Here is a 26,592-nt window from a genome sequence, read left to right as displayed (position 1 = left end):
TCTGATGTCTTTTGATTGAAACTATGAAATATAATTCTGTTTTTATATGAAAGGGTAATCAGCATGCTGTGTACATTTGCTTCTGGAAATGTATTTAGTTAAAACATCTTAAGTATTCTTTTCAGGAGAAGAAATTTTGAAAGCCACTAAAGCTACATTAATATGTAGTCAATTTTATTGCTAGAGATGTTCCCATTTTAAAGGGAGCTGACCTGAGCTTTGCATACCTTAGGCTAGTTCTTTAACCTCTTACAGAACTGTGGCCATTGTGAACATTTTACAACTCAAACTTTAGAAAAGGTAAATATGATTTATTTAGATGTCATTCACAAATTTCTGCTATTCTGATTTTCTGAATTTTCTGCCTTTTGTTTGTTTCAGGGTATCCAAGGATTGTATCGAGGCTACAAAAGCACGGTTTTAAGAGAGGTGACTAACTTAATTTCCAACATTGAAGTACAAATATGATATGCTTTGTTCAGTAAACTTATTTGGTGAAACTGGTTTAAAAATTAAAGAAGGAAATTATCACTTTTAAAAACACCGTTTAGTCTTATCTTGGTTCTTGCATCTAATAAATGGATAGAAGGAGTTTGCTGAAAGGGCGATCCCGGTGATAAGAATGGTCCATCCTGTAGCTTCTTTGTACTTCTAGAGTGGCTAAATGTCTGTTGTAGCTGAAATATTTAGGAAATAACTACAAAGGGCAAGATATCAAGTTAAATATTGTAATACACAGAATTTGGTAGTGAAAGAAGCACTCTAAGATAGGGGTCCCCAACCTCCAGGCCGCAGACTGGACTGGTGTTTGGCCTGTTAGGAACAGGGCAGGAGGTGAGGGGCATTGAGCAAGCGAAGCTTCATCTGTATGTGCAGCCGCTCGCCATCGCTAGCATCACCATCTCAGCTCCGCCTCAGATCATCAGGCATTAAATTCTCATAGGAGCACTGGTCCTGGGTGCCGAAAAGGTTGGGGCCACTGCTCTGAGAGACAAGTATCTCAAAAGTCTCTATCATGTAGTTAACTCTTGTTTTCCTGATTACAAAATATGATGATGAACTGGGAAGTTCAGTCTGGCCTAGAGTCCTGGCACTGCAGATATGCCTGGGAGTGAGCCATTTCACCTCCTGTGCCTTCTGACCCACAACTTGTGTGATTTAATATGTGGTAAATTTCTTCTCCCTCCTCCTCTCCCTCCTCTCCCTTTCTTCCCCTCCTCCCCCTCCTTAAAAAAGCAAAATGATTTCAGTATATTACTGCAGGAAGCATGTTTTAATTTTTGCCTCATGTAGAAGATGCTATTTTGAAATTCAAAAGTTATAGGTATGTGAGTTATAAGAGAAGTCTTTGATTTGGGACATAATTTTCTTTTTTCTTTTTTAATGAGTTTAAATTTTGCAGTACCCCCCACTCCAACCCCCCAGCTACATTGCAATATAATTGGCAAATAAAATAGTAAGGTATTTAAAGTGTACAGCATGATGATTTGATATATGTATACATTGTAAAAAGGATTGAGACATAATTTTCTATTAAATCACAAAATAACATCTGCATACCCTTTTTTCTTATTATCAGCATAGAAATTTATTTGAATTCAAAGTAACATGGTTCTATTTAGAATTGTTATAAGATGGACACACTAAGAGGCTGTAATGGAGTTCAGATTATAAAACATGTAGCAAAGAGTTCTTTTGCTTTATCAAGTCCATGGAAAATAAATCAATAACCTCAGTAATGCAGAAGTATCACCACCTGGTTAACAGGACAAACTACCTGAGGGACATAGGTCATACGTAATTCACTATACTTTCCCTTTCTCTACCTTCTTTCCCCACACTGATTTCTTTTGTTTTTCTCTTTAAGATCATTTTCATCCTACTGAAAAATATTTGGTTTTATTTGTGAAGTGAAGTAAATAATATCCTGATTGAAATATGCAGCGATTTAGTTGAAGGTGATCAAGGATCAAATATTTGAAAAAGGTTAGTTAGCTAATTAGCATAAACCATGGGTGGCTTACAGAAAAAGAATTCAGATAATGTATGTTCACTAAAAAGATAAAAAGAGCAAACAGTTAAAAATGGATGAAAAATCCTAGGGTTTATGGTGACTTAGTAATCAAAAGCAGATAGATTTTTTTTGATTAAACTCATTTACTTGTGTAGTGATCTTTAAGGAGGCTCAGGACAGAATTTGGTTTCCAACAGCGTCTATAGCCAAAGTATAAGCTTAAAAGGTCTCTTCCTCTTGTAGAAATTGGAACACGGATGAGAAGTCTTTCTTTGAGTATCCTTTCACATACCTCATCCTGTAGATCTGGTGGGCTTGACTGCCCAGGAGGATAGAGCTCTTTGTACTGGTAGCAGAGTCTTGGAGTCTTGTGCTAATCCAGGATCCTTATCTGTGAGTGTTGCTCCAAATCTACCCTGATAGTAATTAGCGGAGGAGGGACCTCCATCCATCACCCCAAGGTACAGGATTGTAAGTTTCACTTGAACAACACTGTCCTGAGCTCATATGTAGGATTTTAGCCAATAGTTTTGGTTCAAGCCCTAACTTGATTCTAAGATTCATAGCTTCAGTGGTTCCAATCTTGTTAATAGCTAGCAGCATGTCATTGCAGATCTTTGCAGCCTACTGGGTCCCCACAGCTCCACAGTACATCACATCAGAGCCCATGCACCCAGCAGTTTTTGGGCAGCAGCAAATTCATCTTTAGCTCCTCCCACTGTAAACGTATGGTGCCCAGACTGAGCAGCTCCCACACCACCAGAAACAGGGGCATCCATGAAAACTGCTCCCATTTTCTCAACTTTGGCCAATTCCTTCAAAACCACAGGATCAATAGTACTTGAATCCATTAATAGTGAGCCTTTCTCTACTCATATTTTAGAATTCCATTTACTCCAGAATAGGCTTCTATTGCATTAATACTGGTAGGCAACACTGTAATAATTCTATCAGCTTTTTTCAACTACATGCTGCTGGAGAGGACACTACCTGTTCACCTGCTTCTTGAAACTCTGCATGCATATACCTCATAAATAATGAGTGGATAACCATGTTTAAAGAGATTTTTTTGCTATTGGATTCCCCATGCTGCCTAGTCCAGTGAATCCAACTGGATATTGACCTAGAAAACACTGCTGGCAATGCTGGCTGCTGACGGCCGCTGCCAGCAGCTCCAGTACCGGAGCTGGAGGTGGCTCCATGGAGTACCCGCCTGTCTCCTTGTGGTGACTTCCCTGTGGTGACATCTTCCACTCCTGACTTGCCCACTCTGCATACATTCGTTTTCTCTTTGGAGTTACTTGGATGCTATTCATTTATGAAAATGTTTTAAATTTAAATAAATATTGTCACAATTAGCAGAATCTTAAAATTCTTTGAAATCCCTAATTATATTCCCAGGTAGATTTTTTGTTCGTTTGTTTTGTACTATAGATTATAGTCTTCTTTATGAAACACTGGCACTGCTATTTAAAGCTTCGATTTGTGCAAGGTAACAACCTTTAGTGTAGTTTTATGTAGGTGATGTATATCTTTGAAAAATTTCTTTTGAAGGCAAATGGGATGTTTCAGAATTGGTCATTTGTGTGAAGATGACTTCTGCCTTTCAAAAATATCACCTGTTCTATATCTTCTGTACTTATTTTCTCACTAAGCATGTGTTACTCAGATTTTGCTGAGTGCAGGAAAAAGGCAGGGGGACCAATGAACCTTTTTTATTTTTCTGAGAGATGCTGAATAAATTAATATAATTACGTGCCAGAGAATACTGGTTTTGCATACAAATAAATAGATAAAACACATGGTTACAACTGCATTCCATTCTTTTAAAAATTTGTTTTGACATATATCACACTTGTAATTAATTTCTAGGCTGCAATTCTTGCAAATAGTGTGACCTTCCTGAGATGACTTTGTTTATTCAAAATGGCAGTGCTTTGTTGGCAATTTAATTGAGGTCTTTTGCATTATTCGTATTCATAAAAGATCTTTCAGAACTGATTTTAGTTGAAATATTGCTTTTGTACAGATTCTCTTAGAGAATGAGAGAAAAATTATTGCTGAGCAAAACATTGCAATTTTTCAAAATGAGAAAAATAAGAAGTGATATGTCTGCTTTAAACAAAATTTTTGCATTATAAATAGTTTCAATTCTTATATTGTTCTCACGCCAAAATCAAATCTTTTTGCCAAGAGCTTGTATGATTATTTCAATAAGAAAATACTCGGAAGCCTTAGTGAAAATCACCAGGGAACTTTTTAAGTTTATTCTGTGTACAATTTTTTAAAAATAGTTTTATCTCCCTAGCCATAGACCATTAGAGTGAGATTGATGTTTGAATCCATGCATTATAAAATAGATTGTATGTTCTTTAGATTTTATGAATGCTATCACATTTTTTTTTTTTTTTTTTACTACATTTGATGTTTGTAGAGATTGCATGCTTATCCCTTACGTTCTAAATTATTTTAGTTTCTATGAATTTTAGACTTGAGTCTAAGTTAAAGTTAGGTCAGCCGAGTATACTATTTACCTCACCCTTTCAGCGCTCATTTGCCTCATGATCTTGGCCAAATTAGACGTGGCCAGGCATTATGGTGCAGTGGTGTTATTGCAATAAGATGGAAGTGGGGAGCAAAATCACAGCTGCCTTCTTAGCCAGGCTGATTTCAGAAAGTCCATTGTCCTGAGAATTCTATGGAGAGCAGCCTCATGATCTTGGATGTGAATTAGGACTTCTTTAAAAGAAGAAAGCAGGGAAAGGCAAGATGTTTCAAAAGAAATAGAAATAGCTTAAGCTCAGCAAATGTGTTTTATCCACAAATTCTATTTAGCAGTCTCTTTAAGAGTATCTCATATGTGTTGGGCACCACACAGAACATTTCTGCCCCAAAGAATTCATGTTCTGGTGGGGAAATGGGATTAGACACTTTACAGTGCAGTGTGATAGTGCTGTAATGATACGTATGCACAAGATGCAGCTAGGATTATAGAAGAAGCAGTGTTGGAGTGGTACTCAATTAGTATTTTGTTGCGTTAGTGAAAATTAGTTTTGACTTAATTCTTGAAGGAATGGTAGTTAGAATAGTCAAGGAGACAGGCAGATGCAAAGGCACAAGGTGTGAAGGAACACGTGTACCTTGACTAAGCAGAATTGGGGTTTTCACACCTATTGAAGAGGCAAGAGTGATTTTCCTTTACCTGAAGCCAAGTAAGGCTGCTTTAAGAAAGCATTCGACCAGTTGGGGTGTTTGCTAGGGGGAGAGGTTGAACAACTCACCCTAGCTGGTTGTTTGCCAGGGGACTGGAGTGGAGCACATGGAAAAGCCCTTGCAAGAGCCTGACATATGTTGCCTAGAGTTTGGAGGATGAATTATTGGTGTTTGACTCTTGTCTACACAAATATGACAGTGAGATGCTGGTTGTATCTCAATGGCAGGATATTGCCATTTTGGTAATGAATAATTCCCAGTTTCTTTTTGGTTGATAAGAGTGGCCACTAAAGACCTTTGAGATAGGTGAGGGTTGTTTCCCCTTCTCTCTCCAGTTTTACTACCAGGCTTTGATGAAAGCAAGTCTCACATCAAATTCTATTGTACATATAGTCAAACACGTGCATTCAAAATCAAGCACTCAAGCAGACCAAAATAAGTCATTCAACCTGTTCTATAAGTTCATTGAGGCCCTCAAACTGTTCTGTAAGTTCATTGAGGCCTTCAGACTTTCTGATTGAAAAGTTCACTTTTAAGTACATATAGCAGCTTTCCAAAGTTATTTACCCTTATTGTCTACTTTGGGCAGTGAAAATTTCCCCTAATCTAGTGACTGGAAACAGGAACCTCTATGATCATCCTTCAAAGTATTTTTCCCAGTTCTGTTGTCTGCACACTAAGTTCCTTTTCCCCCAGACTCTCCGTGTTATAGAAGTCTCTTGTGTGTTTTTTTTTCAGAGCCACTCTGTCTTAGATGTTTTGTATCTTGTTTATTTTCTTAACCAAAATATTTTGGACACCATTTTATACCACTTTTCATAAAGAGCCCCTCTCTTCTTTATAATTGCTTAGTACTCCATTGTACAAATGAACCACTGTTTATTTATAGCCAGTTCCTCATTGGTGGATATTACAAGCATGCTATAATAAATGTGTTGTTCCTGTGTCATTTTGTACATGGTAAAGGATGCTTGTAGGTTATATGCTAAAAAAGTGGAATTGCTTGGTTAAAGGTGTATAGGCATTTGTAATTTTGATACATATCACCAAATTGCCCTTCATGGAACTACCAGTTGATGTTTTTGCCAACAATATAGGAGCTCTTTTGTTTTCTTCTGCCTTGCTAATGGTACTAGCAATCTAAGAGGTAAAAATGATCTCACTGTACTTTTAAAGTAAGACTGGACATCTGACATATATTTGAGATCTGATTTATTTACTGTGAACTGATTAAATTATGCTAAAGTTATTGTCAGAATTAAATGAGATCCATGTGAGATGCTTTCTACAGAGCCTGTCACATAGTAGGTGTTCAAGAAATGTTAACTATGTTAGTTAATATTCTTGGTAACTGAAAGGGCTTTTGACAGGAAATAACACCTATGTATAAAATGCAACTCTGTCTCTTACCAGCTGTCTGCTCTTGGCAAGTTAATAAACTTCTCTGTGCCCAAGTTTGCCCATCTGTGCTAGGAACTTTGCATAGATTTTTCTTGTTGAAATCTCGCAGCAGTCTCAGGAAGGAGGTATGACAGCAATAGAGAGGTCTGCTTGGGAGATTGAGTAGAGAAACCTGCCTCTAGGTTGTTAGGTTCTTGAACAAGGATGCAACGTTGATCTATCTACATTTAAAGACATGCATGCCATTTCATGATGATGGGTAACAGTAGGTGTGTTTGAAGTAGAGGCCAGCTGTTATTACTTGTAAAGCTTTTCAGCTGCAAATGGAGAGTGTTGGTGGTTGAGCTGATCAAAATTGGTAAGATAAATGGGCTGGAAAATTTTTATGATTATTCTCATTTGGGTCAGATTGATTATTTACAGCAATTTATTTCCCAAATAAGATTACCCATTTTTAGGAAGGCTTTCTTACTGAGACTGGAACACTTGGATGTTTTCCATTGAAAAATGTTATGAAGCGACTAGAGCAAGAACCTCTATTACTTATTTAATATCCTTAAGTCTGTGTACTAGTTCCTGCTTTCATGTTAGTAAAAGGGCAAAAAAAAGTTCTAGCTGATAAGAATTTTTTTTCCTTGTATCACAATGCTGTGTATCTGTCTCTGTGTGTGTTTGTATGAACTTCTTTTCTTTGACTTACATCTTTCTTTTGTTTCTGGTTTATCTTTACATTTCCATTCTGTCTGATTACATGTAACTATGCCTTGTCTTCTCAGATAGCATATAAGTTCTTCTTGAAAACAGCAATTGGATTTTTATCTCTTTGTAGCATGCATAGGCTCTAGAATAATGCCTTCCACAAAGTCAGCACTCAGTAAATATTTGTTTTTTTATTTCTTTAAGTTTGATTATTTTTTGTTCAGCTGCTTCTAGACACCATGCTCATTTCAGAATGCTGAGGCGAGCTTTTAGGGGAGTTGGAATTACATAGGTTGGTGGTTCAGCCTTTGGATACACTACATTAGAGGATCTTTGCATTAGATAGGTGATGAAATACCAAAAAATATATAATTTTCTAAGATTTCAGTGTTCTTAAACTTTGAAAACAGTTTTTATAAGCCTGGTTTCATTAGAAAAGGAGTAAGAGGTGTAATTCACTTATTTTCTACATCTTAGTAATTCCATTTGAAAGGAAAAAAGTGACTATAAATCTTTCCAAACTTTTATTGTGAAATTGTTTTTCAGTTAAAATCCAATGCAAACTTATTGAACCCTATTTTAATCCTACATAATTCATTTTATTAACTATGACCAAATAGAACATCTGTTAAAATTCCATAATGTTAGCTTCATGGGAAAAGAAAAAAATCTGTTTGCTCTTGGAATTTGTCCACTATTTTATTGTTCAGGGTTTCAGTAAATGTATAATAAGACATATTTGTTAATATGAATATTAAACAAATGAAAATGAAATATCCCCTTTAATCACAGAGGTTTATAAAATGAGTCACTTAATTGCATTTACATTATTATAACTTTACTGTAGAGATGGTCTGTAAAGAGTGAATGAATGGTAGTTCATTTAGTTCATTTTTTAATACAAGAATCTAAAATTATTACTCCTCAAACATGGATTTTAGCTTACAGTTTTTCATCATCTCTTAAATAAACATTTTTAGAAAGAACAATTTAGGAAAATTATCTTAATGTAGAAAAATTACTTTAGCCCTTTAGCACATATTTTCCCATGTTTTGTTTATATGAAACCAGCTGCTGTTTACTTTTCTCATTCTTTGGACGAATTTCATTTGCACTTGTACAATTTGAAAAGGCTGCCTATTTGCATCGTTGCATGTTGGCCATGTTATCCTGAAGGCATACCAGTTCCTATGCGTAGGGTTTACTGGGATGTAAATGCAGTAACATGACTCTTCAGTGTGAACATATAAGAAAGCTATTGGATAAAGGTGAAAGTTAATTCTTCATTTTAAATGTTAGCATCATAAAACCATAATGTTGAAGCAGCTCTGTTTATGGTGTTCCTTTGTTTGTGTTTTTCGTCTCATGTGAAATATATTCTTCCTTCATCTTTGTCGATTTTGATTGCATTTAGGCTGCAAATAGCAGGAAATCAGACTACAATGGCTGTACCGAGTAAGGGTTTTTTCCCCTTCTATAACAAGAATTCTGGAGGTGGTTACTAATTAAATGAGGGCATTGAGGATCCAGGCTCTTTCATTCTGCTTGGCTAACCTTAATACTCTGCCTAATTTACTCATGATCACAAAATGGTTGCTGCACTGTTAGGCATTGCGGCTCCTTTCTAAGCATGAACAAGTAGGAAAGGACAGGAGACAATACTAGCTTTATCTGTCACTCTGGTTACCTGGAAAACAAAAGCATTTTTGGGCCAGGTGTCTTAGGGCCTCCTTGAGTAACAAGGGGATTGAGAAGTTGAGCATGTATGTGATTTTTCAGTGTAGTAAGTGAAGACAGGCAAAGAGGGCAGTTGAGACTACTATTACCGAACAACCCGTACAATATTTGCCAAATTCTGTCTATTCAAGCCTAGCTCAAGTTCCATCCCTTGTACCGTTTATTGCACCTTTGGCTTCAGCCGCATACTTTGGTACTCTGTTGTTCACATGCAGAACATTTGTCTAGATCACGATTTTTAGACATTCAGTTCTACTCTGTAAACTATAATGTCTGTTTTTATTCTTTTTCTGCCACCTTTGTTCTTTTGGGCACATATGAAAACTCTTCTTTAAAAATCATGTGGTGTTCTCTCTGAATTATTCTGAAAACATAAGTTTCCGTCAAAGTTACTTATTTTTTATACAGTTTTGATTTTAAAATTAAGATCTCAGAATACCAGTATTGACATATTCATCTGCAAATACTTTCCTTGAAAAAATATGTAAAGCACAATTAAAATAACAGCTAATGCTTACTAATTACTTAAAATGTTCCAGCCACTGTACTAAATTTTTTGCAAGCACTATTTCATAAAATCCTTTCAATAATCCAAAACATGATCCCTGCTTTATAGAACATGAATCTTAGGAAGGTTGTGGTTTATTAATAGTCTCACCTCTAGTAACGAAGAGAACTAAGGACTCAGAGTCCATGATCTTAACCCCTTTGGTGAGCTGTATATTTTGTACTTATATGCAGATAAATTTTTCTGGGGAGGAAAATATATATTTAAGATTAATAGTCTATATTTATATCTTTGGTCTTTGAACCTTTAGATAGGCATAAGTGCCAGAACTTTGGGGAAAATGAGTTCTCAGCAACTGATATTAAAACAAAAGTTAATCAGAGGACACAAACAAATATAGAGAATCTACTTCAATAGAGATGTTCATGAAGAACAGTGGCTTGTATGTGCACATGATTGCATGATTGCATGATTGCATATGTTTGCATGATTTGCTCTTATTATTTAGGTGTTAGTTCACACATCTCTTCCCTGAGGCGTCTTCTGTGACAACTTTAGCCAAAGCAGGCCTACCCCAACTCCGATCACTTACGTGGTACCTAGCATGCACCATTATCTGAAATTATCTTCATTTTTTGTTTACAGACTTATTACCTGCTTCCTTCACACCGCACCACGAGGTACCTATTGTCTATTTTGTTCCCTACTTAACCCAATACCTAGAAGAGTACTTGACACATAGCACACTCAGAAAATATTTGATGAACAAACCAATGACTTAATCATACTTGCTTCTCAGAAGTAGTCTAGTTTTAAGTACTTAGGTATTTCAAATCTCCAACACATGCTCAGGTTAAGAAAAATTTGGCAAGAATTATGACATCCTCACTTAATTCCCAGGCAAGTTAGTGGTTTTCTACCATATAAACTTTCTGCACTTCCACTAAGTTAATTTTCTCTTTTTTGTAAAAAAAAAAATCGTATTTCCTGGTATTCTTGTGTCTTCCACAAATAGTCCTTATTTTAATTTTGTCATTTCTAGTTAAGATTGCTCCTATGAATATTTTGTATATGTAAAATACTTTTTTGAAATGACATGAAAATAGTAAACAACTTATTTATGAAGAAAATTCTTCATCAGATATGCAAATTATATACAACGAATACTGTGTGGGTCAAAAATTACTCTTGAGAGTCTCAGTACTATGTACTATGTTATTTTCTGAACAAACACCATCTTTTAAGGAGTATTGAGGAAGAGACTATATGTATTAAAAAACAAATTATGAAGGTAAAATCTATATTTTTATATGTAATTCAAGGATTGTGGTTGAAAGGAATTATTTAAAGGAACTATTGAAAATGTTTACCTATAGGTTTGACCACCTGCTTGCATATTACCTTGGGATCATATACTACTAGTTACAATTTGAATTCCGATTATATATTTCACATATATTTTTCTAATTCTTAGATGAAACTGTAAGATATTAACCTTTGTTTTTTTAAAAGTTAAGTTTGTAAAAGTTAAGCAATACAGCTAGTATGTGGCAGAACTGGAAGCAGAGGCTAAGCCTGTATGATTCCAAAGCCTTCGTTTCTTATTATACTTTGCTTCCTGCTCATGACTCGCAGATAAATTCACTGTTTATTCCTCTTAGAATTTTTCAGCAAATCATAGGAAAATAAAGTGGTAATGTGTCTGTAAGACTTGAACCAAATCTGTTAACTTGAAGTGGAACACAATTTCTGAGCATTAGAGGATTCTAAAAGATAGAAATGGAGCCATTAGGCAAAACACAAGAGGTTCTTCTCAATCAGGCACTGATTTCAACATCGTCCTTCATCTAGCCTTTGTTAAGGTTGCTTAAAAACACATGACTGATTTTAGCCTTCTAATTTTTGTCCCTGGGCTTTAGCATATGTTCTGAGAAACAGCACAATAGGCGAGAAAAAGTTGATTGGTATTAAAATGTTAATAACTCAAATAACTAGAGTATGATTATCAAAAAATGCTGTTTTGCACATAGCCAAGTAATTAACAGATAATTTATTAACTGGTGTAGAAGCAGAAATAGCCTTCTCTCTATAAAGACGTTTCTTTTCCTTTGTGAAAATAACTTTTTGTTATCGAGCTTGTCAATGCAAAAGTTGTGTTATAGAATTACACACTAGAGGGTGCACAATGCCTGTGTTTTAAATGTTGGTGGCAGAAACTTCAGTATGCATGAATCTAGAAGCTCTGGAGTTGATTGCTTGATACCTTTAAAACTGGTTTGAATTAAGAAATGAAAATTCAAGCAGGATAAATAGTGTTTTCCAATTCAAGATTTCTGAATAATATTATTTAATCCTGAAATACTTCATTATGCATGTCTAAAAGATAAAAACTGATAAATATATTTAACTTATCAACAAACGAATGTCACAGTTTCAGAGTATTTTCCTGAAGCTTTTTTTTCAATTACAAAGGGGAAAATAATAATTTTACAGTTGGAAAAACTGGCAGACGCTACTTTATTTCAAATGACGAAAGTTAACCTCCCCAGTAAGTAGTAAGACCTATTGATATCATATACCCCCAATAGGATATACCAAGAAGCACACAATATCATTTTATTGGTCTTCTTGCCAAAAAGTGTGTAATCTTAATCTGATTGTGAGAAAACATCAGACAAACTCAAATCGAGAGACAATGTACAAAATAGCCAAGTCATGAAAAGTAAAGATAAAAGTAGTCACATGTAGGAAGAGACTAAGGAGACGCAATGAGCAAATGCAGTGAGGGATCCTGGGTTGGATCCTGAAACAGAAAAAAGATATTAGAGGGGAAGGCTAGTGAAATTGAAATGTCTATAATTTAGCTGTTAGTATTGTAGCAAGACTAATAGCTGGTTTTGATAATCATAGTCTGGTTATTTAAGTTATTAACATTAGGGGAGCTAGGTATGGGGTATATGTGAAATCCCTATATTAGCAACTTTTATGAAAGTCTATAAATTGTTTCAAAAATTAAAAGCCTGAAAAAAAAATAAAAGCCAGATTTGGACATTATAGAAATAATTAATTTTAAAAATGATCTTCTAAAATAATGGCAATTTAAATGTAAAACAATTAAAATTTGTATATCAAAGTAATACAATCAGTAACAAGTCAAATAATTTAGAAGGACTTATGACGAAAAGCAAAAGGTTTTTTCCTCAACCTTCTCTATTTAGACCTATTATCTAAGGTAACCTGCATTAACTATTTCTATTTTTCTTATTACACCTGTATTTCTGGTTAATATATATAAATGTCTGTTTCTTAATTTGTCAGTTTTGGACACAATTTGTTGAGTCTTTGGAATGGAAGATGTGATTTAGCTCACATGATACTCCTCCCCAATCTTATCTCATTCTAGCTTTCCAGTTATATAAATTTCATGCCTCTGATTATTTTAAAAACTTTAAGTCACATAGTCGTGTTTTTATTTCTCATCCCACAAACTTTCAGTGTCATAACTTTGTCTTTATAAGACGAGATTGTTACTTCCTTTTTGCCACCTTACTCTCCTTAACTTTCAAATCCCACTTTCTGGAATGACTTTTTCTCAGCTGTAGTTTTGTCCTAGATTGTCAAGATGTCAAGACATGACAGTTTCATCGTATCCTTCACCCACAATCACTTCTTTCGCGATTTTTCTGGATTGATTCTGAAAGTTGAACACCAGTGAACTAGAATTTAAGACTTTATGAATGATTATAAAGGCCAAGCAGTGGGCTGGAGTTATACTGCCTTTTGTATCAGTCCTGCATCACCCTGAAAGAGATGTTTCCAGCATCAGAATCAAATGAACTATCTCCTTATGCTCTATCAGTTTTTTAAAATTTATCCAATATTTTAATTTGCCGAACATATTGGGAATGAACTTTCTTACATTTTTTTTTTCTTGGAGTTTCTAATTGCCCTTTCTGGGGTGCATTATTTACCTTTTTAATACGTTTAAGTGTGACTCTCAAAATCATATCGTTTTTTTGTACTGAGTTTCTTTTTCCCTTGGGAATCTTGGAATCTTCCGTCCTCCTGTTCTAATCTGGAATGATCAGTCACTGAGAAGATCAAAATGCTTCTGGAGTCCCCTTACTGCCTTCCTGGGTTGGATTTGTTGTGTCTTGGAGGCCCTGGAACATAGTGGTTCATACCATGGCTTTGCAGCCACTCTGCCTGAGTTCAGCCACAGCTCTGCCTCTGACAAAGTTTATACCTCTGATGCCTTACTGTCCTCATTTAGTGAAAATATTTTAAGGCATAATAAATATAAGGATATAGCTGATTTGTTTGAAGACCTTTATTTTATTCTGATTCTTTTTGGTCAGGTAATTATCTTTCTCTAGTGCCTAATATAATTTACAAAGGTTCTTACTAATGACACTTGATGATAACCATTCATAATGATTCTTTGGCTTCAAATGTGTTTCATTGATTTTTTTTTTAAGTAGGAAGGAATTATGCTAATAAGTTATGGTTCTTAGAAAAGTATTTTGATCTTGTCAGTTTAGTGTGCATCCTAATAATATTGGGGAAATAAGTGATTAAATTTGTGTGTAGGAGTCTATTAAACTGATACTGAGTTTTCTAACAAAGCTCCCCTATATCTTGATCCACACGTTATGAGTCTTCCCTGTTGTTTATCCATGAATTAGTCCAAATTCTGTTTGGGAAATGGAACGATGATCAAGTTAAAAATCACTTTAGGATGAAATTTTCTTCATAGGATAAATTATGTATGTCTTTTGCCTTTAGAGGAGAGACTAGGACACATCTTATATTGAGCAACCAGGATCTTGTGGAAGTTACACTCTCTGCTGATTTATCTGTTGGTTCACACAATAGTTAATTGTGTGGGATATAGATAACAAAACTTAATCATTAAGTTTGGACTACTTTTGACTAAGTGAAAACACTAAACAAAGGGTAGTAACCTCTTGGTAAGTTCACATTATTCTTCTGTATTTGAAGAAGGAAGTAGGTTGAATTTATCCAGCATCTGCCATTTGTTAGACCAGGTTCTTTTCATATTTTTCACTTAATCTTTACAGTAATTATAAAAAGAATCATTATTGCCAACTGAGAACTTGCAAAATATGCACCCCCTACATATCTAGTCATGATTCCCAACCAATCTATGTTTGTCTATCTAGTAAACCATTTTATGAACTAACAGATATTTGTGTAATACCAATGGGAAAACTGATAATCAATGGTGGAAGTAACGAGCTACATACAGTAACAGTTAACAGAGGGCAGAGTTGGACTCTGAATTCTTTGAACTCTTAAACTATTCTTGTAATAATGTATGTATTTCCTTTTCTCTGCTGGAAGTGTGAGTAGGTTTTAAAATGAATAGTAGCACCTTTTTTTTCTTCTACCTGTCCAACTTTTTATTTTGAAAAATTACAATTTACAGAAAAGTTAAAACATATGTATTTTTCCAAGATTGATTAACATTTTGCCTTATCTGCTTTATCTCTCTCTCTCTCTTTCTCTCTCTCTCTCTCTCTCTCTCTCTCTCTATATATATATGTATATTTATCACTTAAATATTCAGCATGTTTTCTAAGAATAGTCATGCTTCTCATAGCTACAGTACCAGTATATCCAAGAAATTGACACATTAATATCTAATATATGGTGTGTATATATATATATATATATAACATAATATATATATATATATATATATAAACACACACACACACACACATTTTTTCCTGAAATGTTTTAAGTAGGTGGCAGACATTCTGACATTTCATCACTTAAATATTCAGCATGTTTTCTAAGAATAGTCATGCTTCTCATAGCTACAGTACCAGTATATCCAAGAAATTGACACATTAATATCTAATATATGGTCAGTCTTATCCTTTTTCCTATTGTCCCAATAATAAAAGTTTAATAACTTTTTTTTTCCTTCTACAGGGTTTAGTAAGGGACCACACATTGCATATGGTTGTTAGTTGTCTCCAGGCTTTTTCCTCCATGATATTGACATTCTTGTAAAGTCCAGGGTAGTTCTTCTCTAAATAGTCCCATAATCTGGAATATATATTTTATATTCAGATTACTGTGTGTGTGTGTGTATGTATGTGTGTGTGTGTATTAATACTACATGGATGATGTTGGATACTTTGTATTGCATTTTACCAGGAGGCACTTGATGTCCTATTCTTGGTGAAGTTCAGTTTAATCATTCGATTAAGTTGGTGTTCTCTAGTTTTCTGTACTCTAAGAGTTCAATTCTCTTTTGTTATTAAGAACTAATCTATGGGGTAATATTCTGAGACCATGTGATTATCCTGTTCCCTAATAATCTTTCACCCGATAGTTTTAACATCCGTGGATGCTTCTTGTCTGAAGCATTTATTACATTGGTGATTGCAAAATGTGATTTTCCTAGTACTGTCATTTTTCTCTGAATTCATTAGCTGACATTCCTCTTCTATACTCTTCCCCCATCCAAAACTCCTTTCTTTAGTATCCCTATGGACTCATGGATTCTTTTCTTTTTAACAGCTTCATTGAGATGTAATTCATGTACCATACAATTTACTCATTTAAAGTAACAATTCAGTGGGTTTTAGTATGTTCACAGATATGTGTAGTTATCACCACAGTTATGGACTCTTTTTTATTCAATAATTATAATCCATTACCATTATTATTATTTTTGATGCTCAGACTGCCCCAAATTTGTCCAGTGGGACTATTCTTACAACATAATCTCTGAGAACTTCCTTACTGGTATAACAAGGTGTCCCACTCTTATTTTGTACTTTCCCTGTCCCAGTCCTATAATCAGCCACCTTTCCAAGGAGGCTTTGATTCCTTTTGGGGAGTGGTGGTTAGAAACCAAGATTGGGAGTCTAAGAGTATTATTGCATCTAGGCTCTTTTATTGGGTAGAAGAGATTTAAAAAATTAAATATGTTAATTTTTTTTCTACTTTTAATTTTTCTATATCTCAGGCAAGAACAACAAATACTGTTTATTTCTTAAGATATCATACTGTAAAATCGACTTCTTTACAGAGATGTAAATTTTAACACGTGCAGATTTGTATAACCTGCAGCACAATTAGGGTACAAAACATTCCCATTGTCCCCCAAACTCCCTTGTGCTATCTCTTTGTAGCCATATCCATTTCCCTACTTCTAACGCCTGGCAACGACTGATCTGTTCTCTATCACAATATTTTTTTTCTTTTTGAGGATGTCATTTAAATGGAATCATAAATTATACAGAGTAGTTTCTGTCACCATAATGCCTTTGAGATTCATCATATCCATTGTTTGTGTACACTGCAGTTTGTTTATAAATTCACCTGTCGACAGATGCTTGATTCTTTCCAATATGGGGCCACTGTGAAAAGAATTGTTATAAATACTTATGTACAGGTTTTTGCCTGAACATAAATTTTCAATTCTCTAAGGTAGGTAGTCAGGAATGGGATTGCTGGGTCATATGGTTAAATGTATGGTAACTTTATAAGAAACTGCTAAACTCTTCCAAAATGGCTGTACAATTTTGCATGTCCACCGGCAAAGCATGCTCTGAATCCCTGTCAGCGCTTGGTTTTTGGCAGGATTTTTTATTTTAGCCATTCTAATAGGTATGCAATGATACCCCATAGCGCATTTAATTTGTGTTTCCCTAATGGCTAATGATATTGAACAGCTTTTCGTGTGTTTATTTGCCATCCTAGAATGTTCTTTGGTGAAGTGCTTTTGCCCATTTTTTAATTGGGTTATTTCTCACTGTAGTGTTTTTGAAAGTTGTTTTTTAATATGTTCAGGATATTGATCCTTTGTCACTTCTTTGATTTGCAGATAACTTCTGATAATTTGTAGTTTGTATTTTCATTCTCTGAACAGTATTATTTATAAAATAAAAACTTTAAATTTTGCCAAAGTCTAGTTTATCAACTTTTTCTTTTATGAATTGTACTTTGACTATGACAGTCTAAGAACTTAACTCCAAGTCACTAAGGTTTTCTCCTATGTTTTTTCCTAAGAGTTTTATGCTTGACATTTACATCTTTCATCCATTTTGAGTTGATTTTTATTTAAGGAATGACGTTTAGTTATAGGTTTGATTTTTGCATATAGATATCCAGTTGTTCCAAAAGCATTTGTTAAAAAGACTATTTTTCTCCGTTGAAATGTTTTTGCACCTTTGTTACAAATCATTTGGCCATATTTGTGTGGGTCTGTATCTGGAACAAATTTGTATTGGTTCCTTGTTATGCGCCAAGGAACTCAGATATTTGTATTCATATTTTTTGAACATCCCAGTTTTGAAAGACGATGTTTTGATTATCTAAGAGGTTTCCCTTTCTCTCTCTCTTTTTTTTTTAATTGATAGGAAGGGCTATCTAATAAGACCCCAAAACTTATGTATCTTCCATAAGTTTTTTTCCCCTAAATCATCTCTTCAAAAAAAAAGAGCTGATAGGAAGGACTAACTACAAACGTTTCAAAATTTATGTATCTTGTACCATTTTTTTCTTCCATTTTCTAAGAATGACCTATTTTCTCTTGAATTACTCTACCTTTGAAATGTATACATCAGTGAGTTAAAAGCGTAGTTCTTCATCTAATTTTGATTGGGCTACTCATTTTTTGTTTGTTTGTTTGTTGTTACTGCTGTTTCATTGCCATGTGGTATAAATAATCTTGCACTTACTTTTTTGAAGTGGGAAAAAGTGCTATATATGTGTTATTTTATCCAAGCATGAAGCATGTTTGCTTTGAGAGTCATCCTCTTAACAATATTCTATAAAATACAAGATCTGAAATGACTTAACACTGTGCTAGTTTGTGGTGAAGATCAACTGAGAACTCAGATTATTTGACTCTTAATCCAGCGCTGCCCTCTAAGAATGGGAAGTCTACAAACCATGGAATTAATGATTTGCTCTTAGTGCAAAAGACAGATTATGGAGATTTTCTTTGCGTTCTGTAGCCCAAAAATTCACTGTGGTTATGAGAAAAATATTGGTACTGAAGTAGTAACCCCTTTGGAGATAGAAATATGTGGATAAAACAGAAAAGATGAAAGATTTTACCCTCAGAGAGCTTCTGTAATTTGTGAAAGGGCACATATTTGCATTTGTAAAGCAGTTCATCAGTAGTTGAAAATAATAGTGTAAATGCTAAAGTGCTGGAAGTATAAGATTAAGTAGTCAATCTGGGAGTGAATCCTTATGTCTGGAGGAGTTGAATTTTGAGTAATCCTTTAACAAAAGAGAAAAAGGAGAGAGTAATGAAATTGATGTGTCAGTCTTGGGAAGCATTCTAAAAAAAGCATGCCAACTGCTTTTTAAAGAATATTTTTTACCTTGTAACTAAAACACTAATCTTGGACTTTCTGCCTGTAATCACATGTACCCAACCCCCCTTTGGAGTTGAGACCTTTGTTAACTTTTTTTTTTTTTTAGGTGCTTAACTCTTGCCTCAAATTAGAAGAGAAAAATAGAATTGCAAGTGAAATTTGCTTGGAAGGCTCCGTGTGATGTTCTCATGCAAATTATAGGAATGGGTCTTCTTAGAATAACTACATTAAATAGAAGAACTTTTAAAAAATCCATCCAATAGTAGGCCAGAAAAAAGTATGGAGATGTTAGCTAATTAACATTCTCTGTTTAATAATTAGTGACCTATTTACAATGGATTTTTCATTGATTACTGCAAGTAAATGTTAGGAAGATCTTCGTAGCAAATGTGTCCATGAGGCCCAAATGTGTGAGCAGTAAAGGCATACGCTTTGCTCTTGGCTCTTATGTGTGGTATTTCATTGAAAAGATCTTGAATAAACTTACTCTCATTGCAATTAAAAAAACAAAGTGTTAACCTCTCATCAGGAACAGTTTCCTTATGTTTAAGTAAAGTTATAATGTAAGCTGAATCTTGCTAAAAATGACTGGATAAAGAAAAAATGCTTTAAAATTCATATGATGTGAATCAAAACCTCCAAATCATTTACAACCTATTTTATAGCTTAGAGAGTATTAAGTAGGTGTCATTCATATTCTGGGACTTTTTGAGGCATTATTCAATATCTGTGACTTTGTTAACTTGGACTAGTTTTTGCATTTTCTCAAATCTGCTTGTTTGTGTTTTTTAAACTTTTTTTTTAAAACTCTATTTCTTAAAATAAAGAATTGGAGCCATCAAAGTTGGCAAGCGTTAAGCATGCTAATTAATTAGTTCAACGTACTGACCATTTCTCTGAATTATTAGTTCAAAGAAGCATGTGGACAGGGATGAAATTAGATTTAGGCATTTTTCACTTTGGTTGTTTTAGGATACTCAGGGTTACTTTGATCTGTAAATAACAGATGCTTTTTCATGCACGGTTCGGGATACATCAAACATGTCTAAAACTTTTTCTCAGATTTAGGACCCATCACACACTTTTAACTGTAGAGCAATTTTAGAAAAACTTTTTTGAGTTTGTGTTTGATAATTAAAGGTAGGGTATTTTCTTTTTCATAATATGTATGCACAGGTTTATTTTTTAGAAACTGGCATAAGTAGTTTTAAGGCAATGCATGAAATTTACTTTATCGGTTGCTAAAATATATTCACTTATTCAAATATCAGTTTTAAGAGTAAAAGCTTAGGCAGCTATGAAAGCGTGGAGTATGTGTATCTGTGTGTGTGTATGTACAGACATATACATATATAAATGCTTATGTGTATATATATATATATATATACACACACACACATATAATCATATACTTTTATCTATGTGGTAAAGATAGCATATTTGCTTTATTTTTATTAGATAAATATTGCTTCACTTTAATAATTATCTAATAACTAGAATTAAGAGCAAACCTAGTAGTCTGCACAAAACATTGTTTTTAATTTCTCATAATTTACTACTTCTGGTTTTCATGTGGGAAAACTTTAGCATTGGGAATAATTTTTGTAAGGAATGGTGTCAAATGAATGGTGAATAGGATGAAAAAGGTGAAAGACCAAGAGAATAAGAACTGAGAAACCCTTGATTCGCTGTTTTCCACAGTTCCTTATTAGAAGGCTCAATCTCAGGTCCTTCTTCACCCAAGTGTATGATGCAAAGACCCCATGTGACAAGAGTCTAGTCCTCTAATGTGTAAGCTTCCTATTTGGAATTAGTATTAGAAATATTAAATAATAATGTCTTGCATTAAGTAAAGAGTACTAAAAACATTCTTCTAGTAAAGGTTTTTTATTTTTGTCATTAAACTGCATGAGGTTTTACAACACATTTTATTTTGTGTCTTTTCTTTGTCAAAATATTACCGTAATAGAAGCTTCTTTACTATATCATACATTATTATGCTGAATTTCTAGTTGTAATTATGTCACTATACTGTGCCTTTTAAAGTGGTTTTATCTCTCTGGGCTTTGGTTTTCTCATTTAAAAAATGTTGGTAAGTGTGTGGGCCATGCTAGACCACAGCCTGTTTTTATAATAAAGTTTTATTGGCACACAGCCACTCCCATTTATGTATGTCTTGTCTATGGCTGGTTTCACACTACAATGTCAGAGTAGTTGTGACAGACACTGTACGGCTCACAACGCCTAAAATATTTATTCTCTGGCTCTTCATCCAAAAAGTTTGCTGTATCTTGGACTAGATCATCCAGTGTTCATTTTCCCCCATTACCAACTTTTATAATTATAAAAAGAAAGAAAACATTGACTAGATCATTGGTTCTCAAAGTATGGTTCCTGGACTGAGAGCAGCAGCTTTACCTGTGAACCATTTAGAAATGCAGATTTGCAGGCCTCACCCCAGGCTTTTTAAATCAGGAACTCTAGGGGTGGTACCCAGAGCTTGTATTTTACCAGCCTTCAGATGATTTTGATGCACACTAAAGTGTGAGAACCACTGGACTAGGTATCAAGTTCATTTAAAAGATTTTTATCTTAAAATAAAAAATTTTAATTCTACAACTGGTAAATCAGGAGAAAAATGAAATATTGGATATTATTACAGAAACCAGAGAAATTAACATTTTTTCTTCTCCAGTAAAACCTTTTGTCATAAATTGTATAAAATGTTTTTACTATAATGAGAAATTCCTGAAAGATACATTTATGTCACCTTTGGCTTAATTTTTTTTTAATGGACAAAAAGAAAAGTAAATAATATAATTGATTTTTTCATGGGAGTTTTTTCTTTGGTGGAGGATTACTTTGAGTTATTTTAAAACCAATGATTTGAAATAAAGTTTTCAAAATAAAAGAATTATATCAATTATTTTGCTTATAAAGTGAACACTTTAAGAAAAAATCATTTATGGGGTACAGTAGCTTGTCTTCTGTGGCTGCCTTTCTTACCCATGTTAAGTGAGATCGATGTTGAATTGATTTTTTTTTTCAGTGCTAAAAACCAGTAGAAATGAGTACCAATCAGATTACTCATCTGTTAGGAAAGATCACAAGCATAGTGCTTTGTAGTAAATCTCAAAGAGAGGAATAGCAAAGTTGTACATGTCAAGAAAGCATTACAGGATGACGTTGTTATTTGGAGAATTGCTTTCATCTTTGAGATATCTTACACCTGCTTCATTTGGCACAGACTGTTTCCATGTTTTGAAAAACAGTCTTTGCCCTTCCCCAAATCCCAAAGTATATAGATACAGTATGGTAATAAGAGAAAACTTTTAACATAAAAACTCACTTAGATGTGCCATCTAAAAATGCAGAATATATAAACTGAATTAACTAACTTAATGTTATTGAAAGGGGACTCGGTTTTGCGTGTGTGTGTGAACTGGTGTGCATGCATACATACATATACACATAATACAACATACACATCTACACACTTATATTGTTATATATACTTATACATTTATGTATACAGTTAATTTGATTGTGTGAATGTATATATGTTTTAAAAAATACATACAACAAACTTTCATGAATATAATCCTCTAATACTATATTTTAACTGCTTCCGAAATCTGTGTTAACTCTCAGTCACTAATAAGTTCTATAGACCAAATTTATTATGCTGGTTGCTTTTACTTTCTCCTTTTTAATTTTAAAAATATTTATTGCCTTTTTAAATGCACCAAAAAGATAATGTAATTCAAGAGGGATAAAATGTACATGTATATGTAATTATCCTTTATTATAAAGTAAGAGTTAAATATCTCCAAATAATATAAATTCTGTGAAGTTTTCTTCAGGTAAACAGATTTGGCTTTTTAGGTTATAGGGGTTTTTTTGGTTTGTTTTATTTTGTTTTTTATAAAACCTCATAGTTGTTTGAATGTCGAACCTTGGCAATGTTTCTCATGCTAGCAGTTTTTGATAAAGGGAATATTTATTTGCTTCAGTTTTTCACATTTTATAGATGACACATTTGGCTATCCCTGGGCAATATCCAGTTAAAAATAATAGTATTTAATATTTAATAAACTACCAGCCTTTTTGAACCATCTGGAATTTTATTTTCTTTGCACGCAGCATCTGAGTTTCAGCTGTTAGCATTTCTCCTTTGCTCTGGGAAGGGTCAATTGCTTTTAAAGTCTTTGATGCTTGCTGTGTCAGCCCTTTTCATATTTTCAAAATGCCCGTGTAAAAGGGCTTTTCATCCATTCATGCTGATAATTCTTTTGAACTTGAGGTTTGAACCAAACTAATCAAATTTAATTATAGCTCAAATCTCGTTACAGTGAACTCCAATAGACTTCTAGGCTGTTATTATTTTTTTGTTATATTGGAATTCAGCCATTACCAATATTACTTGGAGTGGACCATTGACTGCAGTTTGGGAGGGAGATCTTTTGTAAAACCCAGATTTTTCTTATGTTGACATTGGTAAATATGATTTGAACTTTATTCTTTTCTAAAGGAAATACTAAATTATTCTCAGGTAAAATATTTGGACATATTTCAGGTAATGTTTTCCTATTCATCTTTAACAGTTTGAACAATTAAATGCTAAAAACTACTTTCTTAAAGAATCCTTCAGTTTTGTTGTTGGTGATACTTTTTTATTTGTTTGTTTTGAAAATTCAAGATTGAGTGGGGATTTAAATACATTCTGCTGGGAATGTCACCGTGGTTTATTCATATTTGCCTGGTGTTCTGAGATTGTTTCCGTTTTGTTTCATTAAAAAAAATATTTTAACTGTATCATTTATTGGAGAGAAAGTAGGAAATATAAATATTTTAGACAGCAGCATGCTTTAAAGGAAGATGGATTAGTACCAATATTTTTAGTCCTTTCTTCAAAATGATTGGTAACACATATATATTATATGTTAGCATCTTGTTAAATTCGCTTGTTAATCTATATTTATGCTTCTGTATGTGCAGAGTTCTTTTTCCCAATTTGTTTTTAAATGAGATTTTGTTTGGATTTCTAAGCAGATTTTGGAGTGATGACGTTTAAAATACTTGAAGTTTCTTTTCACCTCTAAATAAAATCTGCACATTTTTATAATATTAGACCATTTTTGATCTGCAAGAATGAAATGTAGAACTCCTTTCCTCTGGGCTTTTGATTCTAAAATAGAAAACAGGGTTCATGAAGAAGAACAAATAGCGGAGCTTCTACATAAGATGAAAATTGCATTTTCTTTTTTAAATTCAACTTAAAGCTGCTAGTTTCCCTGAATTTATCATAGCAAGGGCTCTTATTTTAAAATTAAGTAAATTGTGAAGTAAATTTACATACTATCTGCTTTGAGGTATAATTTTGTTTGCTAAGTTGTTATGAATTTCGAATACGTACATTTAAAGGAATTTTAGTAATGATGCTGCCATGTGTAGTGTCTGTGCAATTTCTATGTGTTGGACAACTTCATGCCATAAATCCTTGGTGGGCTTTAGAATTGTTTGCTGTAGTTCTTCTCACTATGGTCAGAGGGCATGGCCAATTCGTATATGCTTTTCGACTTAAATGGAAGAATATGGCATGTAGTTTTCCCAAACTATCATTAGGAAAGTAAAACTTTAACTGACAAGAAGGACTGAATCATGCTGGGCCAACATAATTTCTAGAGAGCAGAAGAAATGCTCCTGATTCCATACATGTTTAGACAAATTACACTGAGTATTGTTTTAGCCTTTTCTCATCTAAGTGTTGCCATTAAGAACTTAGATTGATGAAGCATATTTTATCCATACTTACAGATGGTTAGAGAGATGGAACTTAATGTCTACAGACATAAATATGAGAGTTGTGATAGGTGATAGCATGAACTCTGGAGGTAGCCCCTGGGTTCAGATCTCAACTCTAGTACTTACTAATCCTGTGTCCTTAGGAAAGTTATTTAATCTCACTTACCTCATTTTCTTCATCTGCATGATTATGGTAATAATAGTTATTTCATAAAGTTGTTGGGAACATTACATATGTTCATACATGCAAATGCCTAGGACAGTACCTGAAACATAGTCCTATAGGAGTGTTATGATTTATTATTGTTGTTATGTGATATCGTCATTACTAGAGCTACCCTAAAACTTGCTAGACTCATCTAAGAGCCTTATCATTTAGCTTTATTCTAAGGCTCCCTAGTATTCCATTTGATGAAGTGAGCATACCCTGAAAAAACCCTGAATTCAATCTATTTGGAGCCTCTTCATTTGCCCTTATTATAATTCCCAGACCCTAAATTTCAAAGAGGTAGTCCAAAATGTTGGACCTATAAAGTTTTTAAAAACTATGAGCCAGAATGTTAAAATTGAGTAGTTTCAAACACAACTCCAGATAACTTTTCTTGGTTTAATCAGAATATCTGGCAATATTGAGTCCACATTCCTGTGTGGCAACAGTTGGTTTGAACTGAGTATTAGCTGCTTCTTTAGACAGAAGCTGTATTCTCCAGATGACCTGAGCCTCTACCACTCCCATTGTTTTAACACCTTCTTACTTCATCCATTTGTATCATTTGCCTGGGCCACGTAATATTTATTTGCTGCTAGCAGTTTAGATTAGGCAGAGGTTCTCAACTAGGTGTTATGGATACTCACGTTCCACTAGTCCTTTACTGTAGGTTGCCAGATTTTGATAGGTGTATAAAACACATTGTTAAAATCCAGTATACATAATAGTGTTTTGGTTTCATCTGTCAGAAGGAACAGTGAGATGTGCAGATGGGTCCATGCTATCGGAGCAGGATACAATTTGCTGAAAATGAAGGTAAAAAAAGTTAGCTTTTGCTTAAGCTCAAGCCAAGGAAAAAGTGATTAAAGCCTAAGCCAAAGAAAATTGGCATATGGGAGAGCTTTGCTATCTGAGTGTATAAGAATACTATTGAATAAGTCACAGTGCTAAGTGGTCAACAGGAATGAAGAGGGACAACTGTGATGCCTTAAAGCAGGCTTTCTCAGTTTCAGCACTATTGACAATTTGGGTCTGTAAGTCTGTGCTGTGGGGGCTGTTCTGTGCATCATAGGATGTTTAGCAGCATCCCTGGCCTCTACACGCTGCTAGAAACTCTTATCCTCTTCTCCCTGTAGTGACAACCAAATGTCCCCTGGGTGGCAGAATTGTCCTTGGTTGAGAACCACTGCTTTAAAGATATGGAAGACATTGTAATATAGTTGTTGTGCTCCAGGTACCATTGACATCTTTAATAATTCTTTTAGTCTTTGAATCTTTTGCCTTAAAACCTACTTTTCTGAAGTGCTCAGTATTTATTTTGCAGACATTTTAATGCATTAGGAGAGAGATGAAATATTCTTTCTCTTCCTTTCAATAGTCAAGCCCAACTACTAATATCTTTAAAGAGAGACCAGCTGACATACTTCTGAGGGGACAGCTCAGTGTGCCGGAGACCTGGGCTCTTATTCTTCCTCTACTGCACATTGGCTATATGAGCCCAGGCAAGTCAGTACCCCGCTGCAGCTAGTCTAGAAAATGAGGCGGTTGCAACAGATAATGGTCAAGATGCCTTCTGGGTAAAATTTAGGCCATGAGTAAGAAAATATTGTAAGGTCTCTGAAGCCTTAATAATACA

General features: G+C 34.2%; 1 protein-coding gene and 1 pseudogene across 5 annotated transcripts in view; one reads left to right on the top strand and one right to left on the bottom strand.

Moving 5' to 3' along the window:
• SLC25A26 (solute carrier family 25 member 26) overlaps positions 1–26,592 on the top strand; it is a 139,667-nt gene that overhangs the window by 37,369 nt on the left and 75,706 nt on the right. For 4 of the 5 annotated variants that reach the window (XR_005650446.1, XM_039851717.1, XM_039851715.1 and 1 more), the window contains one exon: positions 382–429. The exons of the other annotated variant lie outside the window; for it this stretch is intronic. Coding sequence is in view for 3 of the 4 variants with exons in the window: in XM_039851717.1 (XP_039707651.1) it covers positions 382–429 (48 nt within the window). In the remaining variant the exon portion in view is untranslated. The remainder of the gene's footprint in view (positions 1–381; positions 430–26,592) is intronic. 5 annotated transcript variants of the gene reach the window in all.
• On the bottom strand, positions 2,175–3,261 carry LOC120593720 (3-hydroxyisobutyrate dehydrogenase, mitochondrial-like; annotated as a pseudogene).

The sequence above is a fragment of the Pteropus medius genome, unplaced genomic scaffold (assembly GCF_902729225.1).
Source record: "Pteropus medius unplaced genomic scaffold, Ma_sr-lr_union100, whole genome shotgun sequence".
NCBI lineage: Eukaryota > Metazoa > Chordata > Mammalia > Chiroptera > Pteropodidae > Pteropus > Pteropus medius.
Note: the sequence above shows the minus strand (reverse complement) of the source record. Positions and strands in the feature narration are given on the sequence as shown.